The sequence below is a fragment of the Tetrahymena thermophila genome (genome assembly GCF_000189635.1).
Source record: "Tetrahymena thermophila SB210 genomic scaffold scf_8254697, whole genome shotgun sequence".
Taxonomy (NCBI): domain Eukaryota; phylum Ciliophora; class Oligohymenophorea; order Hymenostomatida; family Tetrahymenidae; genus Tetrahymena; species Tetrahymena thermophila.
In genome coordinates this window covers 822,112-836,240 of record NW_002476463.1, presented here as the reverse complement: position 1 = coordinate 836,240, position 14,129 = coordinate 822,112, and the positions used below count along the sequence as shown (strand labels likewise).

The following is a 14,129-nucleotide window of genomic DNA, read 5'->3' as shown; positions in this document are numbered from 1 at the left end:
TATTGTTTTTCTTGAGCACGCAGGCTACTTACTGCCTATATGTTATATCTGAGCAAGTCATATAAATAGATGGTATTTAGATAATATTTGTGATTTATTAATAAAGTTATCAAAATTAGTAGTTATTGCTTGCTTCAGATATCTACAAATCCAATATAGATGCATAAAAGTTTTTCTCTCACTTAGTGTGATAACGCTTGATTTCTTCGATGAAGAGTTCACGGAGTCTAGGTATAGCCATGTCTCCTTCTTTTTCAAAGGGAAGAACAACGGAGCCATCAGCAAATACTTCTTTCTTGATATCTCTGACAGGGGTAAAGAGAGGATGGTTGAGGGCAGCATCAATAGTAATTCTTTTACGAGGGTTGAAGACAAGGGTTTTGTTCAAGAAATCAATACATTCAGGGGTGGCAGCTGGGAATAAATCCTTGAAGTCGACTCTCTTCTTTTGCTTGAAGCTCTTTAAATATTCGATAGCCTTAGCATCAGTGACGAAGTCCATATCTTCTTCATTAGGGGTACCCAAGACTGAGAAGATGACATTCAATTAATCACTGTGGCTGTGGGGGAATCCACCCTACTTAACTGTGTTGTTTCTATCAGGTGAGAGGGGGAAGCAGCTGCTACCAGGGAAAAGAGGAGATCTATCTAAGAAGGTGGGGGAGTTTTCCTTGATCATATTCATCAATTCAGCGAAGATACAACCAATACTCCAGATATCAATGGCAGCAGTGTAATCTTTTTCCAAAAGAATCAATTCGGGAGCTCTGTACCAACGAGTAACTACGTGGCCAGTCAATTCTCTCTTAGTGGTTTTAGAGTTAATTCCCTTTTCTTTAGAAAGTTTAGGTCTTCCACTGCTGGTAGCTGCAGGCTTTTCAGGGCTTTGGCTACTGGTTTATTACTTTTGAGGGCTGTTGCTATTTCTATCATCATAAATATGTGCACCTTCAATACCTTTATTTTATTAATTTAATTAATTATTTATTTAATAAAAATAAAAAAGACAATTTTTTAATTAAAAAAATTATTGTTGGCTAAAATTTATTCTTAGATTAACATAAGAATTTTTAATCTATCTATCTATCTGCTTTTTACAATAATTAATTTGATGCTTGCTGATAATTATTTAAATTTCTTTATGTTTTTTTTTCATAGAATTTTATTTTGCTATTTTGTTTGCTGAAATATCTATTTTTATTTTTTCTTTCTTTCTTTGTTTCTATCGCCTTGACTATCTATTATTAATCTTGAATTATATTTTCCTAATTTACTAAGATTGCTAGGTTATCATCTATTTATTAGCTAAATTCATCATGAAATGAGCTATGTTAAGTAGACTTTTATTGTTTATTTTATTTTTTTAGAAACAAACTCGATTATTCATTTAACAATTTGATCTATTTATATTTCTTTTATTTATTTATTACTCGAGTTTTTAGGATAAACTCTTGCAGATCATCTTCAATGTGGAGATTTTTTTTTAATTTTAATAATATTTTGGAGTAGTGTTTGTTTAAACAACGACTTCTTGAAGTCATTGCCTGTGGATATTAATTCTGTTTAAGAATTTCTTTAGATTAGTTTTAGAAATTCGGTTTTTTTAAAACCAATTAGATTATATTTGATAGAAAAATGTATAAAAATGAGTTTTAAATGAATCAAAAAGTAGAAGTTGTATAGCAATTTAACATGATATTGTTATTTAACATTTATTATTACTATTTGACTTTATGGTATTTGAGAAATAGAAGAAGGAGGATCATTTTCATCCTTAAAAGTGTTAAATAAATGATAAAGCCAATCAAAAGTGAGAAAGTGAAAAATGAAAATCTGAGATTTTAATTACCTTCTACAGATCTGGCGAGACCAAAGTCACAAATCTTGACAGAGCAATCTTCATTGATAAGGACGTTAGCAGGCTTGAGATCTCTATGAAGTACTTCAGCAGAGTGGAGATATTTAATACCAGTGAGAATGTTGTAGGTTAATGTTTAAACTTGGATCATGCACAAGTGAATAGGTGACTTGAAGAGCTTTTTAAGGTCGGATTAGCAATATTCAGTAACGACATAAAGAGTGTCGAAGTTCTATAAGTCCTTAGGTTCAATAATTTCATTGATTCTAATAAGGTTAGGGTGATTTAAAATACGTAACAAGTGAATTTCTCTAAGAATACGTTTGCAGTCAACATTGTCTTCGAAGATACCATTCAATCTCTTAATGGCAACTTTCTTGCCTGATTTCTTGTCAGTAGCTTCAGCTACAGAACCATAAGAACCACTACCTACAACCTTAATAAGATCATATCTATCACCAACCTCCCAGTCGGAAAAATTCTTGGAAGATAACTTTTTGTCCATTTATTTTGTTTATTTATTTATTTATTTTTTAAAGTTTTTTTACTTAGGTTTTTCTTTGAAAATGAATGTTTTGTTTTTATAAAAATTATTTATTTTTTATTTGTCTGCGATAATTTTAAAATTAAGGTGATCAATCATTAATAAATAATCATAAAAAATACAATACTTTATAAACGACTTAATTCAATTCATCAATTCAATTCACTATATATTATATATATATATGTGTGTATGTTCAATTCTCAATAATTAAATTAATCAAAATCAAAGCTAGTTAGATAGCTAACTCAATCGTCATTTTCCATTAATAAATGCTTGAATTTCGCTCCAGTAGTATTAATTTATGACAAATACACCCAATCTTTCTTTATTTATGTCTTTTCGCTAATTAACTTTTTTATGCAATTATTATCGATTACTGAATTTAATTTTTTTCCAAATAAGCTCCACTAAGAAAATTTTACTTTATATGAAGATATCTTTTTATTTTTATATTTCCAAGTATTATTTATTACTAAATAGGTACTTTTCATAAAATAAAACCATTTAAATCTTTTTGTTAACATTTTCTAGTATTTGAATAGTCAAGAAAAAGTGAATTAGTTTTATAGAAAATTTTAAGAAAAAAAAATTGTACTATAAGCGTTAAGTAAAATATTGAAATAATTCTTGCATTGATTTGAGATCTATTTAGATCAATCTTTTTTAAATAAAACAGAAGAAGATATTAAAAAAATCTGAAAGCTACATGCTAAAAAAACAAAGAAAACTCCTTAAAAATTAATATAATAATTGATGTATAATTCGATTTTAAATTTATAAAATATTAGTTTAAATTAGTTGAATGTTAATTTTTCTTCTTTTTACATATTTCGTTTGGTTGAATTTTAAAATATTTTTCATAATTTTACAATTGCTCATTTCCAACAAATGTAGAAACGAAACATATCTTTGATAATATTTTCAGTATAAGTTATTGTTTTTAAACAGAAATAACTCACTTTAGAAGGAAATTTTTAGCCAGTCAATTTAAAAAGCATGTTTCAGTAACAAATTTATAAAATTAGATACAATATACTTTTTTTAAGAAAGTGCCAACAAACATAACTGAAAATAAAGTTTTGTTTAAATTTAACAATATTTTAATTCTAAAATTTAGATTAGCTAAAATATTTTTTATAATTTTACTAGTATTTTTCTTTTTCTTTGAACATTCCCAAAAGATAAAAAATAGTAGGAATTTTATCTAAAAATTTAGCTGAACAAAAGTTAGATTTTGAGAGAAGGTTATTTATTAAATTTTTTAAATAAATTACAATGAAATAGATGATTTTTTATTTCTTGTCATCAACTTAAAAACACCTTAAATATATTTAATATTTTCTAATCTCAACAATTTATAACGAAGTACTCTATAATTAGCATTAATCCTTCGAATACAAAAAGAAAAGAGCAAGATTTATTTTAAGTTTTTATTTATTCTTAATTTAATAAATAGATTCTGATGAATTAAGTTAATGAAAATTAAATTAGTTCATTGCGCTTGATGCAAAAAAGTAAAATTATAATTAGTAAATCTTGATAGCGCTTATAAATTGTATTTAAAAAGTATCTTTTTTTATTAAATCATGAAATATTAAATCCAGTAGATTTGTAAATAAAATACATTATTCATTCATTCATAAATAAATAAATTAATCCAACTAGATACACAGTTTACAAAAGAATATTATGATTTGACAAATAGGTAATAACCCTTTAATTATTAATGCTTTTATATACTTAATGAATTGTTTATTTGTAATCTTATTGTGCTTGTAGTAATCTTTCTATTACATCTTTAATCAATCTAAGTAATGTCTTGATTTAAAATTATAAATAAATAAATCTTACTTCTTATTATAATTACTTTTTAAATTTTTAAATAATTCTAATTTATTCTTAATTTTAGCCAATCACTCTTGAAGCTTTAGCGAGTCTTTGTACTTATCCCAAAATTCATTTTAGATTATGTCGTCAGATAATGTAATTATTTTTGAGCGATATTTACTTTTTTCAATCTTTTCTAGCTACTTGCTATTTAATTTCTTCTACTTTTTCTATCCAGCGATATATTTTTTTTCTCCTTTTGTCATTACAGAATCAGATTCCTCCTTTAGAAGTTCTTCTGCATTCTCTTTTTGTTCTTCTCCCTCTTCATTTTACTACTATAAAGCACCTTCTTTGTTTAATCCTTAATTTTCTTCACATTTTTCTCTTTTTTGTTAAGATTCCGCTTATTCTGCTTCTTTGTTAGCATGCTTATCTTTGAGAACTAAAACTCTTATTAAAGTGGATCCTTTTCTGAATTGAGGTTCTAACTTTGCATAGTTAATTCCATAATCATTAAATAATATTTCATTTTTTCTATCGCTTAAGGTATCTTTCAGGATTTCTTATGCTTTCTAAGGAGTCATGTTTCCCTTCTGGACCATAGTCCAAAAACAAGTATTGTAAAGATTGTTAATGTGACAATCAACTTGTCTCCAGTTGAGGTAATCCCTTAAATTTTTAAAATCAGGGTAGCAAACTGCTCTAGCATCAAACATAGGTAAAAAAGAAGGTTTAATATTGAAGTAGTCGCTAAAATGCATAGCATAAGCAGCAGTAAAGCAAGAAACTACACATGAAACTATTTTTTCAGTTCTTCTTTAGTATAATTCAGCATCTTTTTTGAAAACAAAAGAGAACTCATCAGATTAGCCATAAGCCAACATAATTTCATTAAATGTTTCCATAACACTCTCAGCTGCTTTGTTCATTAAATCTAAACCTCTTTTGTCGTTTGGTTTTTCAAAATTGTGATTTGCAGTAAATTTAGTAAATCCTTTTCCGTCAATTCTAACTACTATGTAAGTATTAGGCAAAAGGGTTTAGTATGTTTCGAATTTTTTAACATATTCATATTGGGAGCAAGCCATTTTTGAGTTTTAAATGAGTAAAATTCTATTTAATGTTAAATTATTGATTGAAAATAATTTGTAAAATAATATGAAAATCTCTTTGTTTTAGATTGGAAATATTATGAACTACTACTTTAGAGAATTGCAATTAAATATAGCGCTAAAAGTAAAGAGTCTATTTATACTTTATACAAAACATAAATATTATTTATTAAAAGATATAATTAAATCAATTTCAATTAAGAAGACCCACAAATAATAATAACTCAGAAAATTTAAATTTATAAGCATTTATGTTCTAATTAAGAATGACACTATTTTATGTTTCAAACCACAAATAAAAACAAGTTAAAAAAAAAGATTAAATATAAGCAAGGTGTATATATTAGTATATTCATCAAATTGAATACATATCACCACTTTGCTAAAATTAATCCTCTGAATATCGTCTTATGCTTATCTATAAGTGTGGAGATATAAACACATTGGTACATTTTTTTTTATAAACTCTTTAATTCAGAATTGCAAAAATTAATACATTTTTAGATAATTTATTTTTTAAACAGTAATTTTCATTCATTTTTTAGATAGAAATAAACTACTTAGCAAGATTTTGAATAATATTATAAATTATCGTAATGAAAGGGTTATTATAAAACTATAAAATTCATTTAATTAATGATAATACTAATTACTCTCATTAATAATGACCAACTTATATCATAAATTTTACAGTAATTTTTAAATAGTAAATTAATATAAAATTAAAAACTTTTAAAAACATATATGTAAAATTTAATAGAAAATAGAGTATATTTTAAGATAAATAATAAAATTAACTTAAAAATGTATTTATAAAATCGCCATTATTGTGTTTAATTACTCAAAGAAGATTTTTATGATAGATAGATATATAAAACAAAAGTAAATAAATGATCAATCATCCAAATACACAGAATTAACTCAGAGGAATATTTTTTTAGTAAATTGATTTATTTAATATTTATTTGGGAAAAATTATTATAAAGCTTAAAATTTATATTTTAAACTGATTAAATTAAAGTAAATTTTGGCAAATTTCACACATTTAAATATAATTTGTTGTAAATCTTTGTAGATTTTTAAATCTGATTTTATTTGATTATTATCATTTAATTGATTCTTTATCAATAGTTATCAATTCTAGTTAAAGAGTTGAACTATGAAGGAGGCTTAATTTCAAATGGCTCATCTTCGAAATTTATTGCTTATATATCTTAAAGTTTCTTTAAGTTTGCTGATTTGCTATCTCTTTCACCAGCTTCTAGTGATATGTATTTATTGAAATCATAACCTTAAGTTTTCGTTGGTTTAAAAGGTTTAAAATGAGGATTGTTTCCTTATAGTTTTATGTCTAAATTGTTATAAAGAGGGCGACTAAATATCTCTTTTTAATGATAAGCATTTATCCATTACTTATTTTTCTACTAGCTTCCAGCTTCTGTGCTAAGATTTGACATCGAATATTGATTTCTTCTTAAAGATGAAATACTGTTCATACTCTTTGCATTTTTATATTGTGATATTTCTTCATTTTACTAATGCAGTTGTTATTAGAATAGTGCTAAATTATTAGCTGATGTTGGCTTTAAATGATACATTTCTATTTGAGATTGCTACATTAGAGAACCTTTGTTAACTGATTTTTCAGGGCTTCTTTAATTATCGTTTGAAATGTGAATATTTTATAAACTTTTAATATTATTGCTAGATACTAATAAGCCAAGCTTCTTTTATGCAGTAGGATATTAGCTGCTTACTTATTAACCTTCTTCAGCACTTTTCATTAAATGGATGTTATCAAAGAATTTAGGGATTTAAGTTGTAGGGAAAAATGGAATTTCTATTTAAGAAACTGCCTTTGCTTTGAGATACGTTTATCTAAACTTCTCTTTTTGTTTTTCTAGCTGTTATTCTTATCTAGCCTATCATCATATCATATAAAGCAAAAAATAATTAATATAAAATCAAATTTATAATTTGAATAGAAATTAAAATAAAACATATTAAAACTATTTATTGAAAAAATTTTAAAAAGTAAATGAATAAATAATAATCAAAATAGTAAAACAAACATATTTATAGTTAATAAATAAAAATATCATCTATCTCTGACTGATTATTTAGATAGATTATTAATAAAATATCAGCCAATAGAATATTATAGGATAAAAAGTTTATATTCAACTAAAATTTTAATGAAGTTTTTACCTCTTCGATTGTTGGCAGCAAAAATCCTCTTTCCTTGAAAACTTCTAATTCTTTGTTAGCCTTCTTAAAATCGTGTGGATGCTTAGGTTGTCCATCGCTCTAAAATATTTAAAAATAACTTAATTAACTCAATAAAATTAGGATATTTATTTCAATATTTTAAAAAATGTATGAATTAACATACATTAGTAACTTATATAAATTAGTTTAATGAATGATAAAGTAAATATTTACCATAGATTTTAACAATTGATAATTTTCTTATTTTTTTTATTTGATAAGTGTTTTGTGCAGTTTGATTTGCTCAAGTTGGAAATTTCTTTTATTTTATTCTAGCTGTTCAAGCAACTTTTTGCTTTGCTCATTTATGCGATTCTCTTCATTTTTTAATTTGTTTTAAAGCTTTTCTTGTAATGTAGGAACCTTAACTTTAATACTATCACTTTTAATATTTGACGAACTGTCTCTACCTTTTGGAGAATCTTCAACAGTAATGACCTATGGAATTTCACTAAAACTTATTGACATTTTTTGCAAAAATTGGATTTTATAATATTCTTTATGTGTTTTATTACTTTAGATTTATTTTCAAGAATCTTTTTTTTTATAACTAAATTCAGTAATAAATAAATAGATGTATAAACAGAACCAATTAATTAATTATTAATTGATAATTTTCTCGCATGACGCCAATCATTTTTTCATAGAACTACAATGAAAATCTATAATAGTATATATTGATCCAGCAAATTTAGTGGAACAAATAAGAAATTGTTATTTTTGTATATAGTAAAGTTATATATAATCTTATAAGTTATTTGGAAAGCTAAGATAAAAATTTAATTTTATTATTGGCCTCTCTCACCATAATTCTATCAAAATTATAAAAATTTATTATTATTTTTGATTTACAAGAAGGATAAAATAAAAAAAATATATTTATAAATATAATTTCAAAGCACAAGTTAATTTAATTTAAAAATATTTTTTTTAAAAGGAATATCTAAAAAAAAATAAATACTGCAAAAAGCAAAAAAAGTATTTAGAATTATGGTTTAAATTTAAATAAATAATTATAATTATTTTTTTTGAAATTTATAAATTGGAATATTTTAAATGTAATTAAAACTTACTACATACACTAAATATAATATTTATTTAAGATATTATTTAATTCATCTTTTTTTATAAATGCAAGGCTTGAGGAGAGATTATGAGATGTATAAAACGTCTGATTGATCTTTAGTTTTAGGGAATTTAGCGATATATTTTGTCTTAAAGTTTTTATTTTAATTTAGTATTTAGGAATTTAACTTTAATTTATTATCAGCAAGTTTCTTAAATGTCAAGAAGCAGAAATAAGTGTTTGGTAAAATCTTTTATTAGATGAAAATAATAAAATAAATTATTTATTTATTTATTTAGATTTAAGATTAATTTAAATTGTTTACTTTCTTCTAAAGTTTAAATCCTAAGCATTCTATCATACCGATAAATAGATCCATGTCAGTTATTCTTGAGTTTACTTCAGAAATGATAAGGTGGCCATTTAATTTAAGTAAGCGATTAGCCTCAGTTAAAAATTCTATGTAATTGGTTCCCATTAATGCAAGACAAAATACAACAACATCACATTCAGAATTTTTGAGAGGTATATTTTTACTATCTGCTACTTTAATAAAATCTTTATGTGCACACAAATCAAAGCTATGAACTTCTTTCATTCCTTACTTTACACTACTGTCTAAGCTCTTTAACTTATTATTATCTCTAAAATATTCAAATATTTTTCCATCTCCGCACCCTAAATCTGCAATAACTCTATTTTATTATTTTAAACATTGTAATATCATTCAATAATTTTTGTCAACTATATATTAAATTACGCATTTTAAAATATCTAATTGCTATTAAGCTCATTTATTATCATATCAACTGGTTTCTCAGGCCACTTAACGATTTAACTTTAGAATCCTTAGTGATACTAAAAATAATAAATTAGAAATACAAATCAATTTAACAATTTTTACTAATAAGAAATCTTCTTTGTTTTTTGCAAAATGGTCTGCTGAAGTTTTGCTATCAGTTGTGTACAAGTATTCGTTGATCATTCTGAATTTGGAGCCTATTGGCAAATATTTTTGTAAAATAGTAAATTTAATTGATGAAATATTATTTTATTATTACCTACTAATCCTTATTCGATTCTATTTGTTAAATCTTAGTTCTTTTAGTTCTACTTTTCTTCGTGCTTTTAAAACTTTTTATTTTTATTTTGATCATTTTACTTTGATTAGTTATTTTAAGGTTTCTAACTGTTGTTCTTATTGCTACTTTAATTATTATTTTAGGCCTACTTATAAGGTTTACCACTTGAATTATCTTAACTCTTCTCAGGGTTTGAGCGCTTTTGTAATAGACTACTCAAAGTATTTTTGTTTTCTCCCTTTTTTTATGAATTGAATTGATTCTTTTAATTAAAATTGCTATTTTTAGAAGCCTCTTTGTTTGCATCCTTCTTTGGATTGCCTCCTATGCTGATTCTATTAAACATTACTATAGCTATTAGAAAAATATAAAGTAATTAATTAATTTGTGATCGGAAATAATAATAAATAAAGATTGATTAAAAAATATCTTTGAAATTAATCAAAAGTAGTTAATAACATATCTCTGTTAGGTATAATTTTATATTAAAAAAATGCTAATTATGTTTCAATACAATGCATTAATCAAAAAGCAATCTCTACTAGGAATACTCAAATATTTTAACTAAAACCTGTACAAAACATAAAAATGAGTAATTTTAATTAATTAATTTACATGATAGGAAATAAAATATTTATATTAATTTATATAATATATTCAAGAAGTATTTAAAATATGTTAATTATTATTTATTTATTGATTTATTTATTTCAAGATATGATAATTTATCTATTTTAATTTAAATTTTTTAAAATCATTAATTAGAATGATGCTCACATTTACTTTCAGTATGATATTATTGCTTAATTTATTCAAGTTAACCAATTATATTTAGAGTATCTTAGCATGTTTTACATCTTTTGCAAACATATTCTCCTCTCTTGTTGTGATTTATTTTAGGAATCTATTAAAAAAATTAGTAAAAAGTTAAAAAGAAAATACAAAAATGTCAAAAAAATTGATCTTGTCAAGCTGGATTTATTCTAAAATTATAAAAATCACCAAGAATATCAAAAATAAACACCAAAAAAAATTAAAAAAAATTTAAATCAAATTGAACATTTTTTTGAAGCTTAATTAAATTAAAATTACTATCTTTAAATATTATTTGAAGGAATAATAAAAAAGCATAATTGATTAATGAATAGTTTTGAAAGAGTTTTCTGAGTAAAAATATCTTTTTTATTTATTTATTTATTTATTTATTTATTACTTACTACATATGGTTTGGAAGACTTTATGATCTTTTTTATAATATTCTAGAAATAACTAATTTATCATTAAAGTCGATAGAGTTATATAGAGATTTCACTGCTTTATTGAATTGAGAGTAGTCTAACATTGTATTATTCAAACGTATTGCTTCATATAGAGGATTAAGTATTTTATTCAAATTATTTGATAGGAATTAGCTGCACAAATTATCTGGGCTTATATATCCTTTTTCTTTTCCATCCAATACTTAGAATATGCACTCAATTATTTAATCTCGCTATTAATTTATAATTTCCTTGCTTTTTAATGAGAGTTTTTACTTGTTTATTTCTTTTTATATTTATTGTTTTATCTTAAATTCTATTTATTTCTAGCTTTCTTTTTGTTGCTGCGCTTATTTATACAGATCCTCCCAAACATTCAAAGAGTTTGACCTTTTTATTTTCTTTTAAATTTACTTTTATTCTGGTTTTACAAACTTTTTAACTGGACTACTCATTTATTCTTTACTATTTCTCATTTGCTAAAATTTATTCTCCAAGTTAAAGAAACTCTTTTGAAATTAAACCTTCGGTTATGTTTGAATTTATGGCTATGCTTTCATTAATTCTTACTAAGGTTCCTAATTAAAAAAACCAAGAGAAATTTTTATTTCATATAATATTTAATTAAAAAAATCTTACTTAAATTGGATAACTGCAAATAGGTGTTTAAATTTTCGGACGAAGAGCTAGCAAACCTTCTCTTTCAGTTAACTAGCTAAGCTATGATATAGCATCTGAGTTTTTAGAGAAATCGAAACTTTCATTATTTTCTTAGTTTTTCAAATCATAGTTTTCATAAAAGTCTTGACGCTAACTGAAATCTTAATCTTATTATTATGGATTCTAAAGCATCCTTCTCTCTGAAGAGAGTTTGTTAAAGCTTTAGATTTTGCTTGAACTTATTTCTGGAGTAAAAGGGCATTGTTCTTTATTCCTCTGTTCTTCTCTATTAAATCAATAAAATCATTCTTAAATAAAAAGCTAAAAGCAATCCTTAAATAATAAATAAATAAATATACAGTTCTATTATTTCTTGCTATCTTTTATCTTTTTCTTGTTATCTCCTATATGAATCTAAATAAAGATGCTAAAAAACTTCTTTAACTTCTCTGTGCTCTTTTGCAAACTGACCAATTCTAGAGCTTCTATTTTTTTAATTCTCTTTTCAAAAATAAGTAAGAATGAAAAATTAGTAATTCATACACAACACCAATTTAAGGCTAAAATGTGCACTTTAATTATTCCTATAATTGAGTATTTTATTTAATGATATTCATTTTATCCTCCATCTTTCTCTTTATTTTTTCATATCTTTACTGTTAATCTTGCTTGCCCTTTAATTTATATAAATTATTTTAAATAAATAAATAAATAATTCTTTATAAATTATTTACATATAACAAAATAGAGTTGTAATTTATTTGTGGCTGAAATGTAGCTTCTTTTAATTCATCTTTCTCTTACTGCATCTGCATTTGTTTCATTTTTTTTCTTTATTTAAGCATAATCCAATTTAAAGCACTATATTTATATAAATTATAAATTACTCTTTTACTATTTGATGAACCATCCCCTTTTAGTAAAGATTTATGCCTGGATTTTATATTCTAAACGAATTATTTTAATACATTCTATGACTGTTTTCAGAATCTGTTCCATTATAAATCTTTTTTTAATGCATACATTTGATTTATTAAATTATTCAATTTAGTGATTTATTTACTTTGTTATCACTTCCAAAATGAATTTATGTTTTGGTTTTTTGGCGAATAGGACTTTTTGAGTATTGCTTATTATAAATGTTAGATTTTTTCATACTTCTTTAATTTTAATATTCTGATTCATCTGAAGATCTTGGATCATATTCGTCATTTGAATTTCCTTCAATAATTTATGATTGTTGTTCGTTTTCATTTTCAAACGAATCAACATTTTAAATAACTTGCTCTATTGCTTATTAAATATAGTAAACAGCAGACGGTTTTAAATTATTCTGCTCACAAAATAAACTAGCTGCCAATACAGGATCTTATCCTTGTATGTAAGTAAGAGTTTTCTTAAAATCATTGCCTATTGTAATATTAATTTCTAGTGTCACATTAGAGTTTTCGTTCTAATATTTCTACATTTTCATAAGGTAATTAATTAATTAATTGCTAATAAGATTTTACATAAATTATTATTAAATTTACTATATTAACTAATTAAAAGCTAATTATGGCCAATAATTAATTTCGCACAATCTTAATTATTTATTTATTATCTTTTTTCATTTAAATTAATAAATTTTATTTTCATTTTTACTTAATTCGGTAAAATGCTTACTCTTTGCTATTTAATCAAAAAAAAAAAATTCTATTTGTAGTTTTTTATATTAATTTTTATCATTTTACTCAAAAAAGCTTTTTAAAAATACTTTTTAATAAAATTTTTACAAAAATATTTAATACAAAAAACAAACATATAAATAAAAAGATTTTTTATTCTTCATAAATAATTTAATATTCTAAAAGACTTATAAAAATATAATCGAATAAAAAACATCAACCAATCCTTTTAGTTTGTTGAGATCTATTTTTAATTTCGATTGATTTTTTAATTTAATTCATATTACTTTTTTTATATTTTAAAAATAAGATTTTTATGAATTCAAAAATTCTATTTAAATTAGTTTTTTATATGATTTTTTATCATTTTAATCACAAAAGCTTTTAAAAAAATATTTATTATTAAATTTAGTTAAAATTATTACAAAAATATATTTAATGCAAAAAACATACATAATAAATAATTTAAATAAATACAATTTTTATTCTTCATAAATAATTTAATATTATAAAAGACTTAGAAAAAATATAATAAATTAAAAAAATCTTATCAACCAATCTTTTTAGTTTGTTGAGATCTATTTTTAATTTCGATTGATTTTTTAATTTATTTCATACTACTTTTATTATATTTTAAAAATAAGTTTTTTATGAGTTCAAAAATTCTATTTGTAATTAATTAGTTTTTTTTATGAATTTTTATCATTTTAATCATAAAAGCTTTTTAAAAAAATATTTATTATTAAATTTAGTTAAAATTATTACAAAAATATTTAAAAC

General features: G+C 23.3%; 5 protein-coding genes across 5 annotated transcripts; all 5 read right to left on the bottom strand. All coding sequences in view use genetic code 6, as the record gives it.

The window, feature by feature from the left end:
• Positions 1–178: 178 nt before the first annotated feature.
• Positions 179–2,363, bottom strand: TTHERM_00085220 (MEK kinase; the record flags this gene model as incomplete). The annotated part of the gene is made up of 2 exons (XM_001012669.2): positions 179–957; positions 1,850–2,363. The coding sequence occupies 2 exons, from the start codon at positions 2,361–2,363 to the stop codon at positions 179–181; spliced, it is 1,293 nt and encodes a 430-aa protein (XP_001012669.2).
• A 1,955-nt stretch (positions 2,364–4,318) lies between these two features.
• On the bottom strand, positions 4,319–5,323 carry TTHERM_00085230 (hypothetical protein; the record flags this gene model as incomplete). Its single annotated transcript, XM_001012670.1, has 1 exon — positions 4,319–5,323. The coding sequence occupies one exon, from the start codon at positions 5,321–5,323 to the stop codon at positions 4,319–4,321; it is 1,005 nt and encodes a 334-aa protein (XP_001012670.1).
• A 1,148-nt stretch (positions 5,324–6,471) lies between these two features.
• Positions 6,472–8,083, bottom strand: TTHERM_00085240 (hypothetical protein; the record flags this gene model as incomplete). The annotated part of the gene is made up of 3 exons (XM_001012671.1): positions 6,472–7,269; positions 7,556–7,654; positions 7,790–8,083. The coding sequence occupies 3 exons, from the start codon at positions 8,081–8,083 to the stop codon at positions 6,472–6,474; spliced, it is 1,191 nt and encodes a 396-aa protein (XP_001012671.1).
• Positions 8,084–8,730: 647 nt separating this feature from the next.
• Positions 8,731–10,109, bottom strand: TTHERM_000085239 (methyltransferase, putative; the record flags this gene model as incomplete). The annotated part of the gene is made up of 5 exons (XM_012796777.1): positions 8,731–8,931; positions 9,007–9,376; positions 9,442–9,539; positions 9,586–9,680; positions 9,743–10,109. 5 exons carry the CDS (start codon positions 10,107–10,109, stop codon positions 8,731–8,733), a joined length of 1,131 nt encoding a protein of 376 aa, XP_012652231.1.
• A 621-nt stretch (positions 10,110–10,730) lies between these two features.
• Positions 10,731–13,165, bottom strand: TTHERM_00085250 (transmembrane protein, putative; the record flags this gene model as incomplete). The annotated part of the gene is made up of 7 exons (XM_001012672.2): positions 12,746–13,165; positions 12,570–12,688; positions 12,417–12,513; positions 12,226–12,356; positions 12,042–12,167; positions 11,662–11,968; positions 10,731–11,600 (listed from the first exon to the last, which is right to left on the bottom strand). Exons 1-7 carry the CDS (start codon positions 13,154–13,156, stop codon positions 10,731–10,733), a joined length of 2,061 nt encoding a protein of 686 aa, XP_001012672.2. The 5' UTR covers positions 13,157–13,165.
• Between the last annotated feature and the right edge of the window lie 964 nt (positions 13,166–14,129).